At 45.6% G+C, this 26919-nt stretch overlaps 1 protein-coding gene across 2 annotated transcripts in view; it reads left to right on the top strand.

The window, feature by feature from the left end:
- LOC8043551 (pancreatic lipase-related protein 2) overlaps positions 1 to 26919 on the top strand; it is a 41278-nt gene that overhangs the window by 2866 nt on the left and 11493 nt on the right. For both annotated transcript variants that reach the window (XM_029985537.3, XM_029985536.3), the window contains exons 2-7: positions 17900 to 18192; positions 19371 to 19517; positions 20711 to 20819; positions 22041 to 22160; positions 23160 to 23291; positions 25396 to 25656. In XM_029985537.3, the coding sequence (XP_029841397.2) occupies positions 17900 to 18192; positions 19371 to 19517; positions 20711 to 20819; positions 22041 to 22160; positions 23160 to 23291; positions 25396 to 25656 (1062 nt within the window). The remainder of the gene's footprint in view (positions 1 to 17899; positions 18193 to 19370; positions 19518 to 20710; positions 20820 to 22040; positions 22161 to 23159; positions 23292 to 25395; positions 25657 to 26919) is intronic.

The following is a 26919-nucleotide window of genomic DNA, read 5'->3' as shown; positions in this document are numbered from 1 at the left end:
GGGGTAACGCCGACAAGGTTTGACCAGAGGAAAATTGCCGACCCCCTCGCCGGGGAAAAAAAACGGGACGTAATGTTTTTTTTGTTTTTTTTCCGCCCGATCCGTTAAAGGTTATTCTGGTGATATCCCACACTGCCTGGTGATAGTTAGGAAGAGAAAATTAGGAGCGGGAGGAATCATATGTTTGTCTTTATAGACTTAGGCTAGGTGGCGCAAGCTACCGCCCGTTACCCATGAACATCCGCAGCGGCGTAGACTTTCCATTTTCCCGGGGGGGGAGGCAGGCTGAGAAGTTCTTCCGGGGGGGGGGGGGGGGGGGGTGCTTTTTTGCGCAATCTTTTTTTACACCGGCAATTATCAGTAGTTTATTTTAGGGGGTACATTATTTACCTTCTAGCCAGAACTGGAGATTGAAACTAACGAAAGCGCGCTGGGATTCCATTTCCCACGTATTTTGTCGATGAGGGCAACGTGGGCGTTATTTTGTTTACATGCCACTACTAGAAGCGCGTTACATGGCATAAAAGGATCGTGGCCCGGGGGGGGGGGGGGGGGGGCTCACTCTGCCTCCCCCCCGGATCTCTGCAGGTGGGGGGGGGGGGGGGGAAGGCACGAGCCCCGTTGCCCCCGCCCCCCCCCCCCCCCCCCGTAGTCTACGCCTATGAACATTCGTCCATCCAGCTTGCACTGCACGTGCTCCGAGATGAGGTGGGGGATCTGACATACGTTTGTCGAACCGGATTTTTAGGTCGAACTTTCGGGGTTCGACGAACCTTCGAACTTTTCACCAGATCGACCGCTTCGAGTTTGTGGACATTGTGGCCAGACCTTGATACAAGCATGTCTAGGTTTGGAGATAATTTATTTTATGCAAAGGGTTAATTTATTTTATAAACAGTGGCAATTTAAAAAAAAAAAGAAAACAATTCTAATCACTGAAGAAGTTAATAACTTAATTTTTGTACTGTTTTAACTGAAATAACCAGTCAGAGCTGCCCTTAATTCATCGCTTAGCCATCACCATCCAATCCGAAGCCAACTACCCTATTGAAAATTCCATCAAGGTACGTAATTTGGGACACTGACTGCCAGTCAGCAGCCTTGATGGTAGAACGATCCTTTTGTTCGCGCGTCTCCGGCCCAGTAGACCATGGTACACCTTGTCGTCTTCAACCACACCGCTAAAGTTCCTTACATCGTCGGAACTCACAACAGGCTGGGTCTTCTAGAGTAGAAATTCTACTAAAACATAAAACACTGTAGAGCCCGGGCAGGATCGACAGGTTGGAGCAAGCGGGCAAACAAAACGAGTCGAGAGCGATCGTTCATGAAAGCTCGGCGAAGCCTCTATGGGCGAAGCGAAGTGGCGTTTTCGGCGTTTCGGCGGGCTTCTGATCAAGGTTGTCGGTCGGCTGCGTGTCATATCTCTAACATCAGCGGTTTTGTGGGCTCACGTCCCGAAATCGTTTTCTTGTGCATAGATTATTTTTCGTATTCATAGATTTGACGAAATAGTGGTATCCGAACGAACTTTACGTCCTTTGACCGTACGTCTGTCTGCACGTCAAAGCTTTTTGACGTACAGTCAGAGCCAATCGATGTACAATCAAAATCTCCACCAAGACATCTTGATGGAATTTCGCGGCGGCCGACTGCCACCAGGAAACCATCAGAAAGCCGACAAGTGGAGTCTGACTGGAGTTTGACTGTCGGTCAGAGTAACTTGTTGGCCAATCAGACATGTTTGACGTACAGTCAGGCACAGTCAGCGGTCCACTAGAAAACATTGACTGCCAAACAGGGTTACATTGATGGATTTTTCCTTCGGGTAGTAGATGACAAAAAAAGCAAATAAAAGTCATCGACGTTTTCTTTTTCTTTTTTTCTCCCCGCATATCTCTATCTCTCTCCCCCTCTTTCTCTTTCTCGAACCATGGCAATATTCAATGTGCGTCATGTGAAGCGAAGGCAAACTTCCCTGTGTCGGTATTGCAGGAAAATCGTGCTTATTGCCACTGACAGCTTAAGAAACACAGGGTGTGGCAAGATCGCAGCATTTTATTATCGCCCCGAAGACAATAAGATTGCGGCATTAGCGGATAAAAGTGTAAAAAAAAAAAAAAAAACACAAGTTAGAAAAAAAAAAAAGAATCCGAGGACACCTATGCCCTTTTTATGAGTTGTGAATGCGAAAGAATGAATGTCGTTCTTCCGCTCCCTTAGTTCGTCTGCGGCGTAGTGGCGTGGATGTCCACGTTTCGCTAATGCCGAGGTTGCAGCCGAAAGCCGAGCGCGCGCTCTCGCGAAGTGGCCGCGCCGCGCTGAGCTCGGCCATGCAGCCACTCCGGGATCTGCCCGTGCGGGCTGCGTGCGGACTCTGCTGGCTTGGCGGCCAACCGCTCGTTCTTACCGGCAGCCGGGCCGCTGGGCCGCCATGGAGAGGGCTTCTCTGGTGGCATTCCTTGGAACTACGCCGCGCGAGAGCCAATGTTAGCCTCGTTCCTTGATACTATGACGCACGCCAGCCAATGGGAGCCTATCCATCAGATCGCCGCTACAGACGACAGGCTTCGCTCCATCGGGGCAGGGGAGTTTAGATGCCGTTTGGGGCGGCTTCAATAGCTAATAACGTCGGTTCGCTCCGTGGGACAGTTAATGCTTTCACATTAAAACAAAAACACTTTCGTGCCCTTTTTATGTCTGCATGCATGCTGGCAAAGTGGGAAGACCGACAGGGCCGGTGGGACAACGTCGTCGTTTGTTACGTGGAGAGCATATACCGCCCAGAAATCTCAGGACAAGCTCAATGGTATCAGCGAATCCCGGAGAAAAGCTCACCGGAGAAAAGCTCACCGGAGAAAAGCTCACCGGAGAAAAGCTCACCGGAGATAAGCTCACCGGAGAAAAGCTCACCGCAAAACCGGCGGATGCGAAGAAAAGCTCACCGATTTTTTTTTTATTTTTTCTATGGAGGCTGTTGGATCATGCGTAACATATATCAATTTATTATCATTAAAGTGCGTCAGCTTTGTCAAAAAGAAAATGTCCTTTTTTGTATTATTTGCCAAGCTTATTAAGTATATTGCTCCCAAATTAATAATGGCGGGCCAGTGTTTTCTGCGGCTTACTCTCTATGCAACTAAAGCCTAAGTGAAAATTTTATGAACTTGAAAAACACATGAAAAAGTTCGAAAACTTATGTCTCCCTAAAACCTAAAAATCAAAACTGTAAACACCGAAAATCCGGAAGTGCATGCGCAACAACGCGGTGCCTGAAATTCTCTTTGAAGCTTTTATTAACCTTTGAAAGTAGGATAAAACAGTCAGTAGGATATCGAGGCTTCTTTCTTCCACGGACATGCACGTTTTCTAGCCGTTCGTGCTTGTGTTTCCGCACGTTGCCTTTGTGTGATAGTGCCCTTCTAAGGTGAGCCACTCATGACTTTCAGAGCTGCACACTGGTACCGTTGTTACTCATGACCTATATAAGAACTAGCCTTCTGTAAGGTAGCAAATAGGGCGAGTTGGTAAACGTTACACATGATGAAAACCGCTCAAACGATGACGACGGAGTGAAGACAACAAACACGACAGGACGAAGCTGTTCTCGCAACTAACAGAAAGAAGACAGCGTAGCCGACACTGATTGCATCAACAAATACCTACTTAACTATTAGGCACTACAGAATATTTGGAGCTGAAACCGTTCACCCACTCCGCTATTCATATTAGCTAACAAAGAACAAACCTCTTTATTTGACAGAGCTACCTACGGCGCATCCTCAGTTGTCAATAAATTGTTGCCTTTTTTACCGGTGTACGATGTTCTGATATCATTTTTGCGGCTCTATTAATATACAAAATGGGGGATTACTAATTTTTGAGGAATTAGTAAATATGCCCAATGACCTTCACGAACATTACAAGAAGGAGAAGATATTTTTTTTTAATGTAGTGGCGAATGCTAATTGTGTTAAATTGGCACGTTTGACGCAGAATCCGCTAAGTTAAAAAAAAAATTGGTGAGCTTTTCTCCGCATCTGTCGGTTTTGCGGTGAGCTTTTCTCCGGTGAGCTTATCTCCGGTGAGCTTTTCTCCGGTGAGCTTTTCTCCGCCGCCCGGTATCAGCAGACCCGCAAAACTGCGTTCAAGCGCAATGTACAATAGTGAACGCTGTGTGCGGTTGCGACGCACGAACGTAAGAAACCAACCAAACGGACATGCAGGACGTTCAGAAGTATAGTTCGTGTCTTGAGACGTTAGAAAAGTTAGTGTTTATTTATTTATTTATTTATTTTTGTTCAATACTGCCAGCTGGCTTTTGGTAGCCAGGACAGGAATGGTTACATGCAGTTTTTTTTATATACATGTGACTTTTCTTGACAGAAAAAAAAGCGTAGGAAAAAGAAACGAGTAAGGCATATAGTACATACAGTTGATAGAATGGGTACAAAAGAAAACTGCTACACTCAGGAGTGAAGATAACACCTATGAGGGTTGTTAGCAGAGGGCATAAACATAAGGCGCCACAATCGCCGGTGAGATATGACAAAAATAGCGGGGTGTTGTTAAGCCCTTCGTTCTAGAAGAGATAATGGAAAATGCAAATAAAATCAACACACTTCACTCACAAATAGGTAGCAATGCGGAGCGAAAGTTCGTCTGCTTCCTGTACAGGGGTTGCGATGATGTCAAAACGCCAAGCACTTATTGGCTGATAAAAAAAAGGGGGTAGATCTCTATGCACTGAGTAATCACTCAGTGCATAGCGATATCAGTGACAAGTCAATGGCCATGATGGGTAGCATCTTTAGACATCAAAAGGGCATATGACAATGTGAATCAGGAAAAACTCTGGAACCAACTGAAGGGATATGGACTAGAGGGAACGGGTTTATACGGAGAATAGGGTGGTTATAACATGGGAAGCTGAAACTACAAGACCAGCAGCAATAAAAAGAGGTCTTAGACAGGGTTGCCCATTGTCTCCCCTGCTCTTTACGACATACCTCAGTGAGATGGCAAAAAGGTTAGAACGGTGCAACCTAGGTTTTGACCTGACTTACATGGAGGAAGGACATAAAGTAAATCAAGTATTGCCAGGATTAATGTATGCAGACGACATTGTACTCGTATCAGAAAGTCGTGAGACAATACAGGAACTGATTAGGATTTGCAGCAGTGAAAGGGACAATTTAAGACTAAAATTTAGTAGGGACAAGTCTGGTATGATAGTTTTCAAGGACGAGAAGGGGAGCCCCTGGAGATACAGGACACATTGATAGAACACGTTGAAAAGTACAAATATCTGGGAGTATGGTTAAGTAAAGAAAGACGGTATCTAAAAGACCATGAAGATATTGTAATAAAGAAGGGGAAACGAGATTCGGCTATCATGAAACACAGGGCACTATGGAACTAAAATAGATATGAAGTTGTTAGAGGTGTATCGAAATGGTGCCAGACTGTCATTTGGGAATGCGGTATTGTGTATGAGGTCAGAAATCCACGCAGGTTTGGAAATACATCAAAGGAGTGTGGTTAGGTTGGCACTGGGGGCACATGGGAATACACCAAATGAGGGAGTACAGGGGGATATGGGTTGGGCATCTTTTGAGAGTAGGGAAGCGATCAGTAAAGTAAAATTTGAACAAAGACGCTAAAATTGAGTTTACACGATGAGCAGCGAAAGTGTACAAGTATCTATATATGAAAAGTCTAAACACTAAGTGGACAAATCTAACCCGCAAGCTGAGATTTAAATACATTCAACGAGATGGAGCCGATCAGAGCATATCAGTAGAAAAGGGAGTAAAGGAAACAGAGAGGAAATTGTGGGGAAGAGAGAATGCAGGGGAAATCAGCTTTAACAATATACAGGGCACAAAAACAAGCAATAAATAAGGAACAGCTGTATGATAATTCAGTGGAGAGCTCCTTGTTGTTTGAAGCTAGAACAGGGGTGATACGAACGAAAACGTATAGGGCTAAATTCCAGGAAGTAGACACTCTGTGCGACGTATGCAACCGCGAAAGGGAAACTATCGAACATGTAATTTTAAGGTGCACGGGGCTTTGTCCCACCCTCTTGGGGGGGATGACTACGGATTTGGAGGGAGCACCGGGTTTTCAAGACATGGCACCGGGTTTTCAAGACACTAAGAGGAGATTGGAAGATTGGTGGAAGAGATCTAGGGAAGGATAAAAAAATACAGATAAAAATAAGCAATAAATTGAATTTAAAAGGGAGGGGGGGGGGGGGGGTCTGTTATAACAAAATTCATACAAATAAAAAAATAAAAAAGGGATGACGAAATGTTAGGCTAGGTGGCGCAAGCTGCCGCCCGTTACAAAGGGTATAGCCATTACCATCCTCCCACCCATCCAGATTTTGAGGCATCTAGCATTGCTACCCACTATTCCTTTCAAGCGAGGCGAGTCAGAGCTCGGCGTCGTTGTGACCTAACGGCAACTCCTGCGCAAGAAGCAGACGACTGGCTCACTGCATAGAAGACACAAAGACATCCTGGGATGATGTATCGACCATGTCATACGGAAGATTGTTCCGTTCGGTTATCGCTCTCGGAAAAAAAGAAAGCCGATATGCATTTGTCCTGCATTGAGACATCATTATTGTTTTATTGCGTTTATTCCGAGTCATTGCGCTGTGTCAAACTGTACATAGTCGGGGGAATTCAGCCCTGTCTGGTTATTGATTATGTTAAAGAGGAGTTCTAGTCGGTGAAGCTTGCGGCATGAGTTTAATGTAGCCGTTTAGACGCTTCGTCACAGAGACGTTTCTACCATAAGCATGATAAATGAATCGAAGCGCCCGCCTTCCTCTGTACGCGTTCGATGCATTCGGTGTTGGTTTTTGTGTGGGAGTCCCAGACAACGTCACCGTACTCTAACAGCGGTCATACAAGGGATGTGTAGGCTAGCAACTTTCTTTCGCTAGAGCCATGTTTTAGCCGGCGTCTTAACAACCATAACCTTTTTGTAACCTCCGAGACAATGCTATTAATAGCGAGTTTTAGAATAGGGGGCCTGTTACGAGGTAGTAAATAAGACCGAGACAGGCCACGTCCGATGGTGTTCCAGGCGCATGCAGTACTGCAGCGCCACCGGCGCCCGTGCATTGCACCTCTTCATTTTCTAACGCGCGTGTGTGTCAACGGTGGCGCCTGCTTTTGTATATAGCAATCGTAACACTCCTTCCCCCCAGATCGTTGTTCAGGGAGAATAACGACGCACTGGTTTTCTTGTGCGCGTTGATCTGCGTAGAAGTGGGTCCTTTGTAGCGATCGAACTCTCGACAAGTGTTTGTGGAGAAAACGGCGGTGGCGTTGATGCTCGAGCCTCTGGTGGCTCATTTACTTGCACCATTGTTCCTGCGTTCGCTGGTGGTTGTTCAGCAAATTAAGTGTGTCCATTTCTTTCCGGCAACTCAGGTGTGACCAGTGGAAACCTGTCGTCAAGCCTATGATCGCCGTGTCTGTGCCAGTTGGTTCCGTCTTCCAGTTGTTCTTCGACGGACGATGAACTTGTTGGTTTGATAACAGTGACTGGCAACCACGATGAACCAGGCCTGAAATTCTTTACAATGACGCTAGAGTCAGGCCTCGGCAATTCAGTACGACGTGCTCCCTTGTCCTGGTGTAGCTTCTGCTTCAGTTATTTTACAACATTTTTCCGAAGGTCCGGACGCAGGGCTTTGAGAGGAGTTCTCAGCACCCATCCCATGAGTAGTTCTGAAGGCGATCGACCAGTCAGGTCATGAGGTGTTGCCCGGTACTGAAAAAGTAACTTGGCGATCTTGGTCTGAAAGTCGCCGGGGTCAACCTTTTTGAACTTATTTTTTACTAACTGAACTACACGCTCAGCAGCACCGATTGATGCGGGATGGTAAGGTGGTAACTTGATACCCCGTATCTGATTCCTTCTGAGGAACTCCAGGAATTTCGCACCCGTGAAAGCTGCTCCGTTGTCAGATACAATAATATATGGTATTCCATGAGTTGAAAGAATGGTCCTTAAGTAGTTTATAATTGCTTCTGATGATGGAGAAGAGACAGGCATGACTTCAACCCACTTTGAGAAAGCGTCCACGACAACCAGGAAGTAATGACCGGTCCACCGAAATCAATGTGCAGTCTTGACTACGGTTTCTCTGGAAATGGCCAAGGTGTTGACTGCACTGGTCGACATAAGGCTGATGTTCCTGACAAGTCGCAATGGACTTCACCTTATTTGAGATGTCCTCATCTATGTTAGGCCCCCATACGTGGCTTCGGGCGATAGTTTTCATCTTTTCAATGCCCGGGTGACTTTCGTGAGTGAGCTTCAGGACTTCCTGTCGAAGAGACGCGGGAATCACAACTCTGGTTCCCCAGAGCACGGAGTCTTCTTGTAGACTGAGCTCGTGGTCTCGAACTTTGTAAGGTATCCATTCGGCCTCTCGAGGGAGGTTGCCACCTTCCAACAAGATGTCATGAAGCCTCGACAAGAGAGGATCCCTCTTTGAAGCCTGAGCTACTACGGCTGATGACAGCACTCGAAGGTAGCACTCTTAAAACATGAAGATGTCGGCTGGCGGCTCCAGGGTGATGTGCTTGCTCTTAAAGGGCAATCTGCTCAATCCATCTGCGTGTCCAATTGTCTTGCCAGGGTGGTAGACTAAGGCGTAATCGTACGCAGATAACATGAGGGCCCAACAAACCACCTTTGGAAATTTGCTTCGCTCTGGGATGGCTTTGTTTGGGCCAAGAAGTCCAAGCAGCGGCTTATGGTCTCTTACTGCTTCAAAGTGCCTTCCCCAGACGTATTGACGGAACTTAGTTACGCCGAAGATAAAGGCCAGCGCCTCTCTGTCCAGTTGGCAGTAATTCTTTTCGGCCGGCTGTAGGCTCCTGGATGCGAACGCGATAGGACGTTCCACGCCTTGAGCATTGCGGTGGGCCAAAACAGCTCCCAGACCAAATGAGGTACGCGTCACAAGTGGAAGGTCTTCCTTTGAGCTGTAATGAACCAACACGCTGGCCGAAGTCATAAGTTTCTTTCTTTCAGTGAACGAAGTTTCTTGTTCATCTTTCCAGCACCATGGTGTTCCACTTGCCAGTAGGTGATGCAAGGGTTGTAAAACTGTAGATAGGCTCGGGATAAACTTCCTGTAATAGTTAACCAAACCGAGGAAACTATGTAGTTCCTTGACATCGCTTGGTGCAGGAGCCTTGAGGACTGCTTCGACTTTGCCTGGAGCAGGGTGCAGCCCTTCTGCGTCGGTGATGTGGCCCAGGTATTCGACAGCGTACATCATGAATTTGCACTTAGTAAATTTCAGCTTGATTCCTCTGCCTGACATTCACTGGAATACCTTAGCGAGGTTGTTGAGATGGCCCTTGTCATCCGTTCCCGTCACCAGAATGTCATCGAAATAGACGACGACATGGTTGAGACCTTGGAGCAAGGTTTCCATATCCCTCTGGAAGATTGATGGCGCCGAAGAGATCCCAAATGGTAACCTCCTGTACACAAAAAAGTCTTTTGGGAGTGTTGATTGTGGTGTATTTCCGTGAAGTTGGATCGATTACAGACTGCTGGTAGGCGTCCTTCAGGTCAAGCTTGGTGAATTTGATGCCACCTGAAAGCTTCTCTCACAACTCCTCGACTCTTGGAATTGGATACTGGACCAGGACTGCAACAGAATTTACAGTCACTTTATAATCTCCACATATGCGAATGCGACCGTCTTTCTTTATGACTGGGACAATCGGTGCTGCCCAGTTGGAAGACTTCACGGGTTCCAGGATGTCCTCTCGCTCTAATCTCTGGAGTTCTTCCAATACTTTGTCGAGCAAGACAAATGGGACACTTCGTGCCTTGAAGAACCGTGGTTTGGCGCCTTCACGAACTGACAGTTTCACCGAGACTTCTTGGAATGTTCCTGGTTTGTCAGAAAAGGGAGTGGTGTGCTGATCTATGAACATACATGGGTAAATTACTTTCAAAATGTAATTTAATTACAATTACAATTACCTTGCTCCCAAAGTAGTTTAACTAGTATTACAATTACTACTACGCGAAAGTAATTCATTGCAATTACAAATTACTTTTAAAAAGTAATGCAATTACTTCACAATTACTTATTTCTGAGAGTTACCCACCTTGGGCCATATAACTTTAAACTAATTATATGGCTGCTGTATAAATGTCACGCATTGTACTTTTCTCTTATGACATTTGTTAAATGGATTGTAGAACTTAATAGTTTGGAGTGATGAACTCCTGCGTTCTTATATTTCAATATATAAAAATAAATGGCGACGAAATTCGCAGGTGCGCGGTGAGTCTCCTTAGTGCTTATGCAAATGGTATCCAAGTCAAACCAACAAAAAAAATAAACTTAAAAATAATACAAGGAAACAAATATGCGACAGTACTGGTATCATAAAACTCAGTAAAAATGGCTGATAAGAGAAAGTTGTAAGCGACGTCAATCATTTAAATAATACGACAACTTAAGAAAACATTTCAGCCAAGATGATTCGCGGCCTCTCTCTGTCTGTGGACTTGTAACATGCCGGATGTGGGTAACCGTAGTACGCGAACTGTGGTCGCTTCCATGAAACTAGTGTCACAATAGCAGCTACTCTCTTGCCAGGAATTCTGGGTTAATTAATTGCACGGTAACACCCGAAAAGCTCCAGAAATAGATAGTAAATTTAGGATCCTCATGTAGCTAATCGTTAGGATAGCAATGATTGTACCGATGTTATGCGTCTCATAAAGAAGACCGATTTGAATTTGGCATGGCAAGAACAACCTCGAAAAGTTCATGATTTACTGTAAACGACTTCATTTTCGCGAATTGCCTACAATTTGCAAAAAAATAGGTCCCGCGAACTATTCTGGTAAAATATAAACACATTAGAATCTATATTGCGATCCCACCGTGTCGCGAAAATAAGAACCCGCGAATTATTCCAAAACTCCGGCCTCTTGGACGCCTCGATTTTAGGAATTACTTGAGCATGTTTCAGCTGGAAGATATAGACGAGCCATTTTTTTTTTATAACTCTAAGTATTATGGAAAGTGACATAAAAGTTGCCTACCCAAAAATGTTTCCGCAAATTGGAGGCCGCCTTTCTGTGCGTTCAATATGTTTTCAGAGGCAGTGCGGAGAGTTTGCACCTTACAATTATATTTTTTACATTGCTGCTAATCTGTTTAAAAAAAATTCCGTAACAAGGCCACGGTTAGGTCTTTCCTTTTCCATTGTAGATAAGACTGTTGCAGGTTCTTAATGCAAAGCGGCACTGCGCGCCTCGGGACGGTTCCACAGGCCATGACGAGAGGACAACGCGTGGAGGGTCACGATAGAGGTGTAAAAACAAAGTGCAAGCCGAGCCCCCTATAAAAAAAAAAAAGAAAAAAAAGTCTTCAACAAACACAAAATGTAAAAACAATCTCCCTGCAGTCTAAAGCCGCGGTTTCTAAGTTTCGGAATCTCGTCCAATCAGTTTAACAAACGGTTGAAAGGGTTGTTAGAGCGAACACTAAATAATTAAAATTTATACAAAAAGGTAGACGAGGATTGGGAGAAGGAAGAGTAGTGCAGCAACAACGGTTGGAAGTAAGACAGGGTGAGTCGTGTTAATGAGACCTGCTGCCTCTTTGCTTGTTCGCCTCGATGTTAAAGTAGCACGACTGACTGTTAGTGGTGCCAACATACGAAATAGTAGAGAAGGACGTGAAAAACTCTTAAAGAGAATAATTTTATGGACAATAAAAATTCCCACCCTTGACTGAAATATGTAAGCGAATATGCTAGCGGCGAAGACGCGTAAGGAGAACCTTGAACCTCCCCGCATCGACCGGATAATGTGATCGGAGCCAACCAGCTCGACTTTGGCCCCCGATGCCCCCGTATGGGAATGAGAAATAAGAAAGACCTCTTGAAACAGGAGCAACAGGAAGCGAACGAGACGAAGAGTCAGATTCAACTACGAGAGGAAGGAAAACGGACGCGAATGTAGCCCTCATTTATCAAATTATTTCTTAAATTCTTTATTAAATCGTTTTACAGTTTACAAAACCCTTCATTCCGTTCTATCCCAACCTCTCTTTCCCTCCTTTCCCTCCTTTTGAGCAGGTTGGGAGACACTTTCTCCCCTATCGCTTTGGCTGTACTGTCGTCTCCGTGGTCAGGGGGGAAAAGCGCCGCCGCCGCAAAATCTTGGAAAAATAATTGTAATTGTGCCTGAAATTTAGCAATTACTGATGCTAGAAAGTAATTAAATTACAATTACAATTCCTTTTAGCCAAAAGTAATGAATTACAATTACAAATCACCAGGAAAAGTAATTAAATTACACTAATTCAATTACTGTAATTGAATTACTACCCAAGTATGTCTATGAACCGTTGGACACCGCTGACGAAGGAGACATCTGAAACGTTGAATACAGTCATGTTCAACGCTTTCATCCGATCACGTCCCAGCAGAGTCGGAGCTTTGCCTTCAGCGCCAAGTAGTGGGCTCGAAGTGGTGGTCCTTGAATTTTGCGGTCACGGTGACTTTCCCGACCACAGGTTTCAAGTCTCCGGTGTAACTTCTCAGACGGACCTTCGAAGGCTCGCAGGAAAAGTTAGGAAATTTCTGGTGGAGTGTGGTCTCTCCTGTGATAGAGAGACTTGCCCCGGTATCGAGCTCCATTTTTATTGGCTTTCCCTGAAGCCCCAGCTCAACCCCGAATGGATTTGGATTTTTAGGAGAGTCCAACTTCCACATGTTGTAGGTTTCCCCGTCTTTTGACGAAACCTCATCGCGCTCTGGATGTTCAACGACGTGTACTGAAGCAGGCTTTCTTGAGCCGTTCTTTTGGTGTCCCGTCTGCTTTGCTGCAGACGCACGTTGGCTAGAGCTTGCGCTTCTCGTTCTGCAGACCTTGGCAGTCTGTCCTTTTTTGTTGCAATGGTTGCAGATGTCCCATGTGTGCGGGCACTTCGTTGCAAAGTGACAGTCGCCACAACGATAGCAGCTCACGTGCCTCTTTTGAGGAACTTGAACAGCGTTGATACTCGCTGATGAAGATGCCGCGGCTTTGCCTAGCTCGGTTACGTCACGCTTTGCGGATTCCATAGCTTGTGCGAGCGTAACCACGAACTCCAATGTTGGATTGTGCCCTTTAAGCAGACGAGTTTGTATTTGTTTGTCGTTAATGCCGCAAACAATTCTGTCTCGTAGGAGGTCATTGAGGAATGTGCCGAACTCGCAATGCTCCGATAGCTTCTTCAGTGAGGCTACGTAACTGATCGATTCTCCCTCTTGTCGTACTCGGCTATTAAATTTGAAACGGCTCACCACGACAGACGGTTTCGACGAATAATAGGTGCTCAGCGTTTGTAAGCTGGCCTCCAGTGTCGCTTCCGTCGGCTTCATTGGTGCGAGCAGACTTCGCAGCGTGGAATTCCGTCCGCGATCCGCAACAGCTCAGGAAGACAGCAGGTTGTTTGGTGGCTGGGACTTCGTTTGCTGCGAAGAACTGTTCCATTCGTTCCAGGTACTCTTGCCAGACTTGACTTACGGGGTCGAAAGGCTTCAGTGTACAGTACTTCGGCATCTTGTAAGCAGGTTAAATGCGCGATTTACCCTTCGACGCCAGTTGTTATGAGGTAGTAAATAAGACCGAGACAGGCCACGTCTGATGGTGTTCCAGGCGCATGCTGTACTGCTGCGCCACCGGCGCCCGTGCATTGCACCTTTTTATTTTCTAACGTGCGTGTGTGTCAACGGTGGCGCCTGCTTCTGTATATAGCAATCCTAACAGGGACCCACAGCTTTGGGTGCCCCCAACAGCTTGGGGCGTCCCACTGCGCATGCGGAGAACTTGTGCGGATGCCCACTGCGATGCCCCAGGCTGTTTGGGGTACCCAAAGCTTTGAGGCCCCCTATTCTAAAACTCGCTAATGTGATTCTTGCAACTTAGATTAAAAAATTATAAATACTCGTAGGTACTTAAACTGCGGGACTGGGCTAATCTCAGTATTATTTATTTTATATTTGTACCTGAGAGGATTTTTTTTTGCATGTAATAGTCGTGCGTGTGCACTTGGAGGTATTTAAAGACATTTGACAAGGTTGACATCATCCGGAAATGGCTGCTAGAAAATCGTTTAGAGTTACTTGGTCGCGTGTTGACTGAATATTGAAATACGCAATGAAATCGTCTGCCAAAAAAAAAAAAAAAAGAACGGCCGCGGAAAGATGAGTTGGATTCCAAGTCGTTTAAATAAATTAGGAAGAAAAGTGGACCCAATATGGAGCCTTGAGAGAATCCTCAGAGAACTGCTGGAGGAAAATTGGTCCTGTCTATTTGAACGCAGTGTTGTCTATCTGATAAGTACGAGTCAATCCACAAAAGAATTTGGTCGTTTTTTTGTTTTTTTTAGTAAATGATGAAGTTTTAACATTAAGTTCTAAAAAAACACCCACACACACACAAACACACACACAAAAAAGAAAACGGCATCGATTTGTTTGTTTTTGTCCAAAATTGACAATAATTCGTTACTTGTGTGGGGTAGTTGGGTGTCTGTTGAAAAGCCACGTCGAAAGCCATGCTGGTAACACTAAAAAAAGTTGTCGTTATCGAAAAAGGGTGCTCAGGTGTTTGAGAAACGAAATGCTCCATTACTTTACTTGCAGTACACAACCATGATATTTGCCGATAGTTAGGAACGAGCAACTTATCACCAGATTTATGTATGGAGGTTACTCAAGCAATTTTCCAGTCTTCAGGCACTTCTTCTTTTTGTAAGCTTTTGTTAAAAAACAATATGGAAGTATTTTCCACGCGATTCGGCATACCTGTAAAGAAATGCGTTTGGTATGATCGTCTGGCCCATTCGATTTCTTTGTGCCTAAGTGAAGCAAAACAGAGGAGATTCCCTCCTCACTGATAAACAGGTCTGGCACTTAAATACCAGCGTTTTGAAACTCGGTACCTTGGCCTCTGGTGCGAAGGAACACGGAAGCGAAGGAATCATTAAAGTCTATTGCAACGTAATAGTGATCCGTAATTTCTACGTTGTTCTGCTCTAGTTTTTTAACCGTTTTTTTTTTTTTTGAGCTGCATCCAAAATATTCTCACGTTGTTACAGAGAAAGTTGTGCATTTTAACATTGTATAAGTGTTATTTAGTTAATTATATTTTTGTACGTAGCTCCGTACGTATAGACAGTAATATGCAGTGTCCAGTTCGGGTACACGTGTGTACGAGTTGTCTTGCGCGACATTTTAACAGAAGCATTTTAGTTATTCGTTTTCTTTGGTGAGACACGCGGTTGCGCGCAGCACCTGAAAGACTTCCGTTAAAACGTCTTCGAAGCATGCTTGCTTGCTACATACTTCCAACCGAGTGCTTTGCAGGGAAGTAGACGCACTAGATTTTTTTGAGTGAGTTGAACTCGGCTGGTTGAGCCCATATTACCGCCCCCCGTATACACCGCGCATACGCCGACAGTAAATTTAGTTTTGCTCGGTACAGATTTTCCCCCGGAGCATTGTTAGAGATTCGTTTCTCCGTATCTTAAGTACACCAAAGCTGTCCGAAGTGATTCACTAATGGCATAAAATAAAAATAACGCTCACTGTGCGTTTCGTTCTAGTTTCGTGGATAAAAACAAAATATAATTCAACTGGCGTCGCAAAGTCCGCGATACAAAAAAACCTTGCCCTTCCACATATACACCGGCTCTTCGGGTATTGTTTGACGGAAACAACATAACCATGCGCACATTTCTTCCAGATAAAACGAGGGTACAGATAAAAGGGTGAACTGCCCGATATTAGAAAAAAAACGAGTGATCGTATGTTGTTTTTCCCCAGTACGGAGATATATTTTTCGTTGAAAAGTGCAAGCGATGAAAATAGTTCGACAACAAATAGTCAGTCATTCAGCAGCTGACTGAGCTCGCTTAGTGTGCATTATTTATCTATTTTAAACACACATTTAGACCAGAGTTCGTTAATCTTTAGTCGCATGCACAGGCAACAAATAGGAGTGAACAAAGAAAACGAATACCCAAGATAGGAAACTGATGTTTGAGCGTTTCTTGCTCTCGGTTGACACTGATGTGGTTGGGTCGAGGCATTTCGGAGCCCCTTTTGTTGTAGTTAAAAGTCAATTTTGGCATAAAGACTTTTTCAGCACAAGCATACTCCCCGTTTTCATCCGTTTCACCGTGAATCCCATGTTTAAATTCATGTACTGTCCTGCGGCGAAGCAATTCAACTACTCAAAATCGCGATGTCTATTTCCCGCGGGCGTAGCTCCTCTGCAGTACACCAGTGCACCGTGAGAAGCGCACCCAACGGAGCTAATTTAAACTGCCCGAGAACAGACCACGAGAAATATTACCAACCTTTCGAGTACTGATTCACGTACGACAAAGAGATCAAATCAAATCACACGCAACTATAAGCAATAACTGAAAGTTATGACAATTCGCGCACCGTAACACTAGCAATCCGACCGTGTGTGGCGACGCCTGAGCCAGTTTGGTTTCCGTATTCACAAAGCGACAGGAACTTTCGGCGCTAAATATTTTGGTGAAAATTTCCCTCGCATTTGGGAGAAGTTGCGGGATCGTACACCAGGGTAAAAAGAGCACTTCCAAGCAGTTTAGCACAAATAGTGCGGCAATCACATCACTGCAGTTTGCCGACTTGGGCGAGCTTTAGCCTTTCAACAAAACTCGTGTGACCCGCGTTAGGAACGAAAAAGCTCAACAACGATGTCATTGACGACTAGAATCGCGCAAAAACCTTGCGAGCTATGTTTATTTTTTGTTTTCGGGTTCTGCTTGCCGCTATCTTTGACTGGCGAGGGGGGGGGGGGGGGGGGGGGGGGGCGCGTTCTGAGCATGCGCGCAAGCTCTCTTCTACAAAATATCAGACGCGGCCGCCGCATGTGTACCCAGCCCTCGGCATATTTTGCCTTGTGATAAGCCTTTGTAAAGGTGTGGATACCATTAAAGTGATCGCATACTGCGCGCCGTGCCACCATCTCCCCCCCACTCTCTCCTATCATTTACAGGATAGAGCAGAGCACTATTGTGTTACACATAATGATAGACCGCGCACAAATAGACAAAACAGACGAGGTAAGAAGAGAACGGAACAGAAGCGCGTTGTTATGTTTAATGCATACAAACTAGGCTACTAGCCCAGCTTAGTACCTTTCTAAACTATTGTACTTCATGCAGGAGCAGATGTAGTGTTATGCAGAGTTAGACAACCATATATCACACAATGCGACACAGGAGGGAAAAGGGGACAGGTAAACAATAGATGAAAATATGTATTTATACACAAACCAAAAGTTACACGAAACAATATAAAATACCAGATATAATACAGTGAAAAAAAAAAAGGGGGGAGCGAAGAAGGTGAAAAAAAAAGTAAAAGCACAAAACCAAAGGTACACATTCAAATGACGCTCGATTGATTCAAGTACATTGTCTGAAGTAAATATATGAGGAGACAGGTAGTTCTGCTAGAGTTCTGGGAAAGTAATATTATTTAAAAGCATTTGCGCTAGCGAATACAGGAGTTATTTTGGCGGGATGGGCATGTCCAGTGTGGTGTCGAAGACGGTTTGAAGTAGGGTGATGATTCAAGTTGAAGTTTGTCGTTCCAAAGTTGATAAATAACTTTCCATCTAGCTAGCTTCCTTCAGGCTGTGGGATGCAATCTAAGCATGCACACCGACTCGGCATTTTTTGCCTGGATGACAAGTGCTGGAAAGGTGCACGCGCTATTTTAATAGATAAAACCACGAGGTATTCGACAAACAGGCAATCCCTCTCTCGTCTTTTTCTTTGTCCCCGCTACAGTCGCTTCAGAAAAGAGTACGAGTAGGAGGTGCTACGGAGAGCTGGGTTGCTTCGAGAACGGCGGCGTCTTCTACCACTCGGTCTACCGACCGATAAACTTCTTCCCAAACGAGCGAAGCGAGGTGAACACGCAGTTCCTGCTCTTCACGAGGGACAACCCGGTCCAGGAGGACCCTCTGTCCTGGAAGTCCCCTCTGGAGGACATAAGGGAGTCCCACTTTAACGCCAGCAGGGAGACCAAGATGATCACCCACGGCTGGCTGGACACCATCTTCTTCGGAGCGTGGATGAAGGTGATAAGTTGAGGCATCCGTAGTACTATGGTGCCTGAAGCGCGTCTCCAACTGGTGTTTTCACAATGTACTCAAAAAGGGGACCCTTGATTTCCATTTATGATATCTTAGAAGAGACCCGCTGTTGTCTGCCACGATCCTAGCGGCGGCACAGTAGTGGATGTCAATGCGTCAGACGCGTGTTCTATTGCAGGTCGCAGTCCAGCTCGAGAGTCCGCGGAACATGGAGGTAGGAAGGTTCTGGAGGCGACATGAGGCCACCAGAGGTGAAGCCAGAAGGAAGGTCACCAGAGGTGAAGCCAGAAAGGACGCTATTGGACGAAAAGGAGGGCAGACTTGGCGCCAACAGCCGCTTTGGTCACCCTCGGGGCCCCGCGAGTCTCCGAGGGTGACCGAAACGACTGTTGGCGCCATGCCACGGAAGCTCCAGCAGGCAGGAGTTGGGACGCCCACCGCGACAACAGCGCCCCTTACGTCCGCTCACATTCTGCACCAGCATTTCTACGACAAACCACCAGGAGCGCGACGTCCCACAGCTTGATACGCCTGCACCTTGTGACGCAATTTGTTGCCACCTCGGGACCGTTTTCAACGCGTGGGCGAGATAGGACGCAGTAAACACGCCAGTCGAAGACGCGTTCCAGGAACAGGAACCGCACTACGGAGCCTATAGAACGCGTCTTCGACAAACGTGTTTACGGTCCTATCCCGCCCGTACATCGAAATTGAGCCCGAAGTGGTGACAAATAACGTCACAGAAGCTGCCATGCTGTCGGATGTCGCGATCCTGGTGGCTGGTCGTATAAGTGATAGCACGAAAAGCGAGCGGACGCGAGGGTCGCTGTCATCGCGGCGGCGCCGCAACTCGTGTCTGGTTTGGTTTCCGTGGACTGTCTAACTGCAGAGCGACCCGCTGTATCAGGCATGTGTCGCATCCGCCTCCGCCGCTCATATATACCGCCGCCAGGATCGCGACAAGCCACAGCATAACAGCGCATGAAACTTTTAATGACATCACCAGGTAGAAATCGAGGGACCTCATTTGAGCACGCGATAGAGACACCTGTCGGAGGCGCGTGTTCGGGCACCACCCTGTATACCGTCACCGTCGTTTTCTTGCTCTGGTAAGAACTGAAGCACGATCTTCGTATGAATCGACATTTTATCTTTTGCCCCAGGACATGAAGACAGCGTTCCTGCTGGTCGGAGATTACAACGTGATCATCGTGGACTGGAGAGGAGGAAACGGCCTTCCTTACACGCAAGCCACTGCTAACACTCGGCTCGTCGGAGCCGAGATAAGTCTAATGATTGAGAAGCTGGAGGTATGTCCCAACGAACGATTGGGATAATCACCTGGCTTGTTATATACACGCTTCTTGCTTTGTCTTATCAGCATTCTTATCGAGAAAGGCCAGTGTCTCAGTGTCGGCAGAGTGATAATAAAATGTTCGGGACTCACCACTCTGCGTTTCTTAAAGGAAAGATGAAACACTTCTTGAAAAAAAACGGTTTAGGGATAAATTTTGGCGTATTTTTATCCGGAGAATCTGAATATCAGGTTCGTTTTCTCCGAAGATGTATCTAAACGCGAGAAAACACGAAAAACCTCCGACCAGTCGTGACGCTAAACGAAGATATTTGAGCCGCCAAGCAAGTGTCGCTCGTGTGGTCAGCGCGAGCTATTGCGAGCTTCCCAGTGTATTTTTCTGTACTGACGCCAGTCGTGACGTCTATATCTGACCTTTCTGAAAATAGCAAGAGTGCGCGTGCACAGCTTTGGTAGGCGCCGTAGAGGTTCGAGAGCAGGGATTCCAAAAACTCCTAATATGACGTCACGCCCGAGGAAGGAGGGGCTTCGGCGGTATTTTAAAAATTACTTTCTGCAGTTTCCGTGCACCAATTTCAAAAATGACATCCATATTTGTGTTTGTGATACTGGAGGTCAAATGAAGACGATTTCGGTATTTTTCCTTAAATACAGAACCGTTTCAGTTTCCGTTTAAGCTATCAGTGGGATTACTAGCTCCGGGAATTTATTTTCGCATTTATTTATCTCAAGCTCAAGAAACTAGAAACAGCGTAAAGATGGAAAAAAGACAAAAAGTTAAGTTTCCGAATGCTTAACCAACTCGTCCAAATTTCAACAACACTACAATTTCTTAATCCTATAAGTTGGTCGTAGCTCCGTGATGTTGCCTTAATCTTAGATTAAAGTGAGCGAAGCTTTAAAAAAAGAAGAAGAAAAAAAAGAAAACGCAGTTCGTTTAAACAACCGATGCTTGCCCGCGTACGATACTTTCCTATATCGATGTCTCTTTGCTTCGGAAATAAGTTCATAATCGAGAAAATGTCGTGTTCTTTTGAAAGTCTGCCGATAATGTCGACTTTGTAGACTAGCGAAATTAAGGCCCTATAAACTCTACTGACTTTATTTATTTCCAATCTCTCCACTAGCCTCATTTATTTTCTCTCTCTAAGGTTCTCTAGCGTCGACTCAGAAATTCTTATCTCGCAGACAGTCTTCGGCGCGGATCCACGGACTTTTCACATCTTGGGACACAGCCTCGGAAGCCATGCGGCTGGTTATGCCGGCGAGAGGTTGAAACGGCTCGGCAGGATCACCGGTAAGACATATATGTGCTATCTCTAGCCAGTAAGGTTTATCAATAGAGGGTACAACAAAATTATTACTGCTACATAAATAACGCTGAGACGCGCCAAGAAAAAACGAAGGCAACACAATGGCTCAACAGGCAGACATTTCTGAAACTAAACGATGATGTCATTAATGCTGAGGCTTGGATGGCAAAGAGTAAAGGATGAAAGAAGTGTCTACTTTTAGACTTAAAATACAGGCAGGTAGGTGATTCTTAATATATTGCACAAAACCTTCACACACTAATTTTTTTACAACCTTAAGGGTGTAGAAACAGTGTTTCAGAGACCTACACCCTTACACCCAAGGTTCTTTGTGCACCCCTATTTCGAGTAATACACCCTATATAAACATAAAATACAATGCCATTGCATAGAACAGAGTTTATTTCTGAAGGGTGTAAAAAGTTATGGAAAAACATGCTGCCGCGGAAAAGGGTGTAGACGACCGACCTTTCAAACAGCTTTAGAGGGGTCGTTTTAGCGAATATATTTAGTAAGCATTATACCGATGCTTTTGTTTTGGAGATACAATTTTGGCCCTCTTGGATTCATGACTTACGAGACATTTTGACGACAAGTAACGTACTTGTAACATTTGTAATTGCGTACACGGTCGCATGCGAATGGATACATTTCAATTGTCGATTATATGAGGCGGTGGAGCAATCAACAGGTTTGTAATTCGTCTTGTACTGTACAATTCTTACTGCCCTTCAAGAAGCCAGGCAGGTGGCGTTCTATATTCTTAACTCTACAATCGTTGTCTATACTCAATTGTTTATTTGACATGTTTAACTGGTGCCTGTCATGCATTGTTATTCTCTGTTTAATGATAGTCTGTCATTAAAGAAAAAAACAAGGTCCGTATTTACCGGGCTTATGTGCATATACAACCGTGTCCGGTGCTTGTAAACTTGCTGATGGTACAAAAATATCCATAGGATACTGCTAAGATCGACGGCACCCCAAGGTTGGTGTAACACCCTTAGGGTATTTTTTCTGGGTCTGGGAGCTCTTTACAAGGTAAACTTTATCTTCCTTTTCTGCTCGCTAATTCCTCGTCAACCTTTTATTTAGCTTAACATTCGCCATGTTTTACAATTTAAGAATAAGCTTAGTGTCAATCGTTTCGTTTCAAAAACAACGTGATAAGAAAAACAAGCGCTTTGAGACTCCATCGCCCGCAGGTATGGACCCGGCTGAACCATACTTCGAGAAAATGCCCAAGGAAGTGCGAATCGATCCGACGGACGCCGACTTTGTCGACATTGTTCACACCGATGGAGCTTCGTTCTTCCCTGATGTCTGTAAGCATTTGCATAAAGCACGCTTTTCTTCCGCTTTTTTTTTTACCGCCTTTTAGTGGTGCTTATGACCGCTTGGCTTTACATTAAAACAGTTACACAATCCGTAATGCAGAACATCTGGGCAGACGATCAAATGACTTCTGACAACGGATTCCTTGTCGGAAACATCCACAATAGACCACTTTCAGAAGTCCATCAAGCAACATTGGCGGTCGCCATTTCTCGGGCACCAAGCGTGTGATTGGATCCGAGTCCTCGCCGAGCGCTGACGTCACACTCGTGTCCAATACATGTTTGGAGTACGTGCCCGAAACAATGACCGACTCGGGTGATTGGCGCAGCGGCTACCAGATGGCGCCAAATGTCGAAAAGTGTCTCTTATGAACGTAAGCGGTATGTTCTCGGTGCGTCTGCATCACGTATGCCACGTTTTCAAACAACCAGAAGATCAGTTAGTTTTAAATCGCGCATTAATTAAGCACAAACAGTGTTTATAAATACTCTCGCAGAAAGATGCTGTGTTCTTATTTTAGAGCCAGGCATAGCAATCACTGTACCCTGTTTTATTGCGATTATCATTCTTTTGAAAGTATAAAAACAACGATATTTTCACTCACAGTTTTGGTTTATAAGTATTCGTCTTTACGTCCTCGGCGTTTTTTTATTTTTTTAACTTTTATTTTTATAATTTTATTTCAGACAATCAACTGGTGTATTTAAATACTTGAGCGTGTTGGTGATCTACATTGACTTAAAACGAAAGAAACACACAAGAAACACAAGAGAAACACACAAAAGTCGTCTGTTTTGTCCTCTTGTGTGTTTGTTTCGTTTTAAGCCAAAACTGGTTTATGTTCATACAAACATAAGCCAATCTGTACGTGCTTTCATTTTACCCGCATTCCGTGTCTTTGGCAATAATTTGCAGAGTTTTGAACTAGCTAAGATTGGACTACTGTCCATTAATACTAGTGTCTGTAACTTTGCGTGATATCGCAGTGAAGGGAGAAGGTCTCGGCTTGTACGACCCCGTGGGACACGTGGACTTTTACCCCAACGGGGGTGTCAAGATGCCGGGCTGCGACTTGGGGTCAAGAATCTTCAAATTCGTCACCGAAGGACTAGTGGGTGGTGAGGTCACATTGTCTTCATTCACGCGTCTATAAAAAACTATATAATCTGTTGCAGGTAAAGAAAAGGAGGACAAGGCTTTCCCACAAAGATCTCTGTTCTTTGCGGCAGGCCTTGTCTCTGCTACAAGTTACGTGAAAAAGAAACTCTTCAACTTCAAAGTTTCTTGTTTTTTTTTTTCCCCTCACCACAGTCCCGGCTTTTAAACATCATGATTAACTATCACCAGTTCGCCTGCACACTAACTGTCTTTTCAGTAATGATACCACAGATCGCAGACACGGCGAATTCGCGTTTCACGGCGCGAAACGTAGGCTGGAATTCGCTGTGAATTCCCGCGGGGCACGGTAGCAGAACGCGGACGCAGCGCATTCGCGCTTCGCCATTGCGATATACACGCAAGAACCCCCTACAAACTCGAGCATTACGGAAAGAGATAACTCGCGCGAAAATCGCAGACAAAAAAAAAAAAATAAGAACGCGTGAACGAGTTAGGAATTTGCATGTCACGGGAACAAATAACAGAGATTGCGGACGCTACAGGTTCGCGCGTGACGGTGCGATAAGCACGAGATAATCCGCGGCAAACACGCTTGCCACACGTCTACCGATATCACAAATCATGCGGTTGATGTGTTTCCCGTCGGACATCGCACATCGCGTGATCGATATCTGGCGCGAATCGGGTGACGGAGGGCTTGATGTTTTGGCATCTTTATGTTACGAATATTATGTCCAAAAAACGGGATGCGTGATTTCTGGGAAAGGGAGGGAGAGGGGGGGGGTTCATACGAGACTACACAGTGTACGCGATTTAATCCGTGCGGTATTTCGAATGCTCACCGCCACTGTGCCAAAAGCAAAATAAAAACAACGAACTGATGCCTTAGTATACTTTTGACGAAACCGCCTACGCGTGTCCCATTTTCGGAGATCAGACGCACTGTTTCTGGTTGAGCTAAGAAAAACCTTAAAAAAAAAAAAAAAATTGTCGGCGAGCTTTTCTCTGCATCCGCCCAAAGGTCGGTGAGCTCTTCTCCGCATCTGCCGGTTTTGCGGTAAGCTTTTCTCCGGTGAGCTTTTCTCCGCCGCCCGGTAGAGCTGTGGCACTGACTGCACAAAGCAATGCGCCCAAACTGTTTTGAAGGCATTGGTATGGGGAACGGAAATAGGCACTCGACTTTTATTGTGCGTTGTTCCTATTCGTTCAAATACGGTATGATTTCTGAAGAACTAAAACATTTAATTTTCCTCGTGTTCGAAGCGGACGACTTAAACAACCAACTCGCGCGGTTCTCCCTCGGGCTGCTGGCGCTTGACGGCATATCATTCAACACGAGACCATGCAACGAAACGGGACATTGTCTCTTTACTTAGTCCGGAATAAATTATGATCATTCTCGTTTGAGGAAACTAAGCACTTGGGGCCTGTTTTCATCAAACTGCTTCCATAACATTGGTTCAGAATGATCGAAACGAACACAACACAGTAAACTACTATGACCAGTAAAGAAGAGTACTTCAATAGATATAGCGTAAAAAACCTTTTTTTTTGCTAGTTTTGGCGCCACATTTGCGCTTGAGAGCAGGATGGCGCAGCGAACATGGATTGGCGCACAATGGAACCTTCACTGCAGCAACCGCTACACACCTTCCGTCGTGCTTTGACTGCACGCGCACGCTCGAAGTGCACGAGACCTTGTCAGTGACTATACGGAGCGCAAGTTCGTCTGCTTCCTTTACAGGGGTTGTGGTGGCTTCAGAACGCTGTGCTCTGATTGGCTCTGATTGAACGATAGTGGATAGATTTCAAGGTTGCTTCCTTTGAAGTCTACTCACTATCCTTCAATCACAGTCAATCAGAGCTCGGCATTCTGACGTCACCACAACCCCTGCAAAAAAAGCAGACGAACTTGCGCTCCACATAGTGTCTTTCAGGAGGTCACAGAAAGTGTTCAGTGTAGAGAAGGTTCAACTGGCAACACCTATCTACCTTTTTTTTGTTTTCTTCCACCCTCTCCCCTGAAGAGGAACAATCAAGTTGACGCTTAAAACAGAAATCCTTACGCTTCCAAGATAAACACCGATGTGGCGGCGCCCGCAGGTGCCCGCGCCATGGGGATCTGCCACCACCAGCGTGCCATCGACTACGTCATCGAGTCCATCACGAACAAGCAGTGCTCGTCGCTGGCCTTCGAGTGTTCGACGCACGAGATGTTCCACAAGGGACGCTGCTCCGACTGCGGCAGCGACGGCTCGCGCTGCGCCCAGATGGGCTTTTGGGCAGACCAATGGAAGCGCTTCAAGAACGACTCCAGGACGAGACGGATGTTCCTGGACACCAACGCTGACGAGCCGTTCTGTGGTACGAACTGCCTCCGTGTAACCGTGCACCCTAAAGCCGTAATCACACTGCTCACACCTCGTACAAAAGACACGGTGTTCAAAACGCGCTTGCTTCAAACATATGCAGTGTTGGGTGAAGTACATCTAAAAGTACTTGAGGTGAAATACTATCAGGCAAAAATGAAATGCGGTACAGGCTGCGCCACCTGGAAGGGAGCTTAGGTGCGAGGGTGCGAGGCCTACTCCGATGTGCTTACGCCCTTCGCTCGGCGCTCCCCAACCTTCGGCGTTGCGCCTCTGCGCTAAAAGCTATCACCGCCATCTTTGCTCGCTCGGCGCGTGCGGCGCGAGGAAGCTCGCCGCTAGTTGCAGCTAAAGCGCGCGCTGGCTGAGCGCGCGCTTTAGCTGGCTGAGCGCGCTTTAGCTGGCTGAGCGCGCCCAGAAAGTAGCCAGCGTAAGCTCAAATCAGATACAATGCACTTTCAATTTGAACTAGAAGATTCTCTTCCAAGCGTCCGTTAAAATAACTCCACCCAATTTAAGTCTGCCCTCTACATACACAGAAAGCACCCGATTAGTTACCAAGATTTTACAGACCAGTGTTTTTCTCGAACGGTTCAAATCAGATTCGTCGGTAATTTCATATCAGATTAGACTGATATACACCAAATCTCCAGGAAGTTCACTCAATCTGCATATTTTTGGTACAAAACTTGCCATATATTTCGATGTCCGTGACGCTCAATATCTCCTTAAAGTCGGTTTCACCTGCATTAAAAACTACACCTTTTCAGGGATTTTAGGTTCTCTGCAATGTTCCTAAGGGCGCACCAATGAACAATCTGCACGTTGGTATTTTTAGGTGCTTCTGAACGATCGTTGGTGCCCATAAGGTTCATCCCAAAAGTTGGCTTCGCCTCAGTCATCAGTTTGCCCATTTTCCCAGATCACAGCTTATCTGCAGTGTTCCTAAGAGCATCAATGCGCAAGCGCTAAGTTGTGCACATTGGTGCTACTGGTAATCGCTAAACAAATCAAATTAAATTTCATTGAGTCTGATCATGCTGTCAGTGTGAAAGGGCTTTCTATTTCTAGAATGGCTAAAAAAATACAGCTCAGAATGTTCTTTTTAGGTCTAACCATATTTTCAATTTCGTCATTCGCTAACCACCCGCCGCGAATCTCAGCGATTGGGTCGTCCAATGGCTTTGTGGGAAGGCGGACGCACCGGATTTCTTAGATAACATCTACTGGTTACCTCGAGAAGAAAAAAAAAAACTGC

This window comes from Ixodes scapularis, unplaced genomic scaffold, assembly GCF_016920785.2.
Source record: "Ixodes scapularis isolate PalLabHiFi unplaced genomic scaffold, ASM1692078v2 PGA_scaffold12__126_contigs__length_90152505, whole genome shotgun sequence".
Taxonomy (NCBI): Eukaryota; Metazoa; Arthropoda; class Arachnida; order Ixodida; family Ixodidae; genus Ixodes; species Ixodes scapularis.
This window is presented reverse-complemented; position numbering and strand designations above follow the sequence as displayed.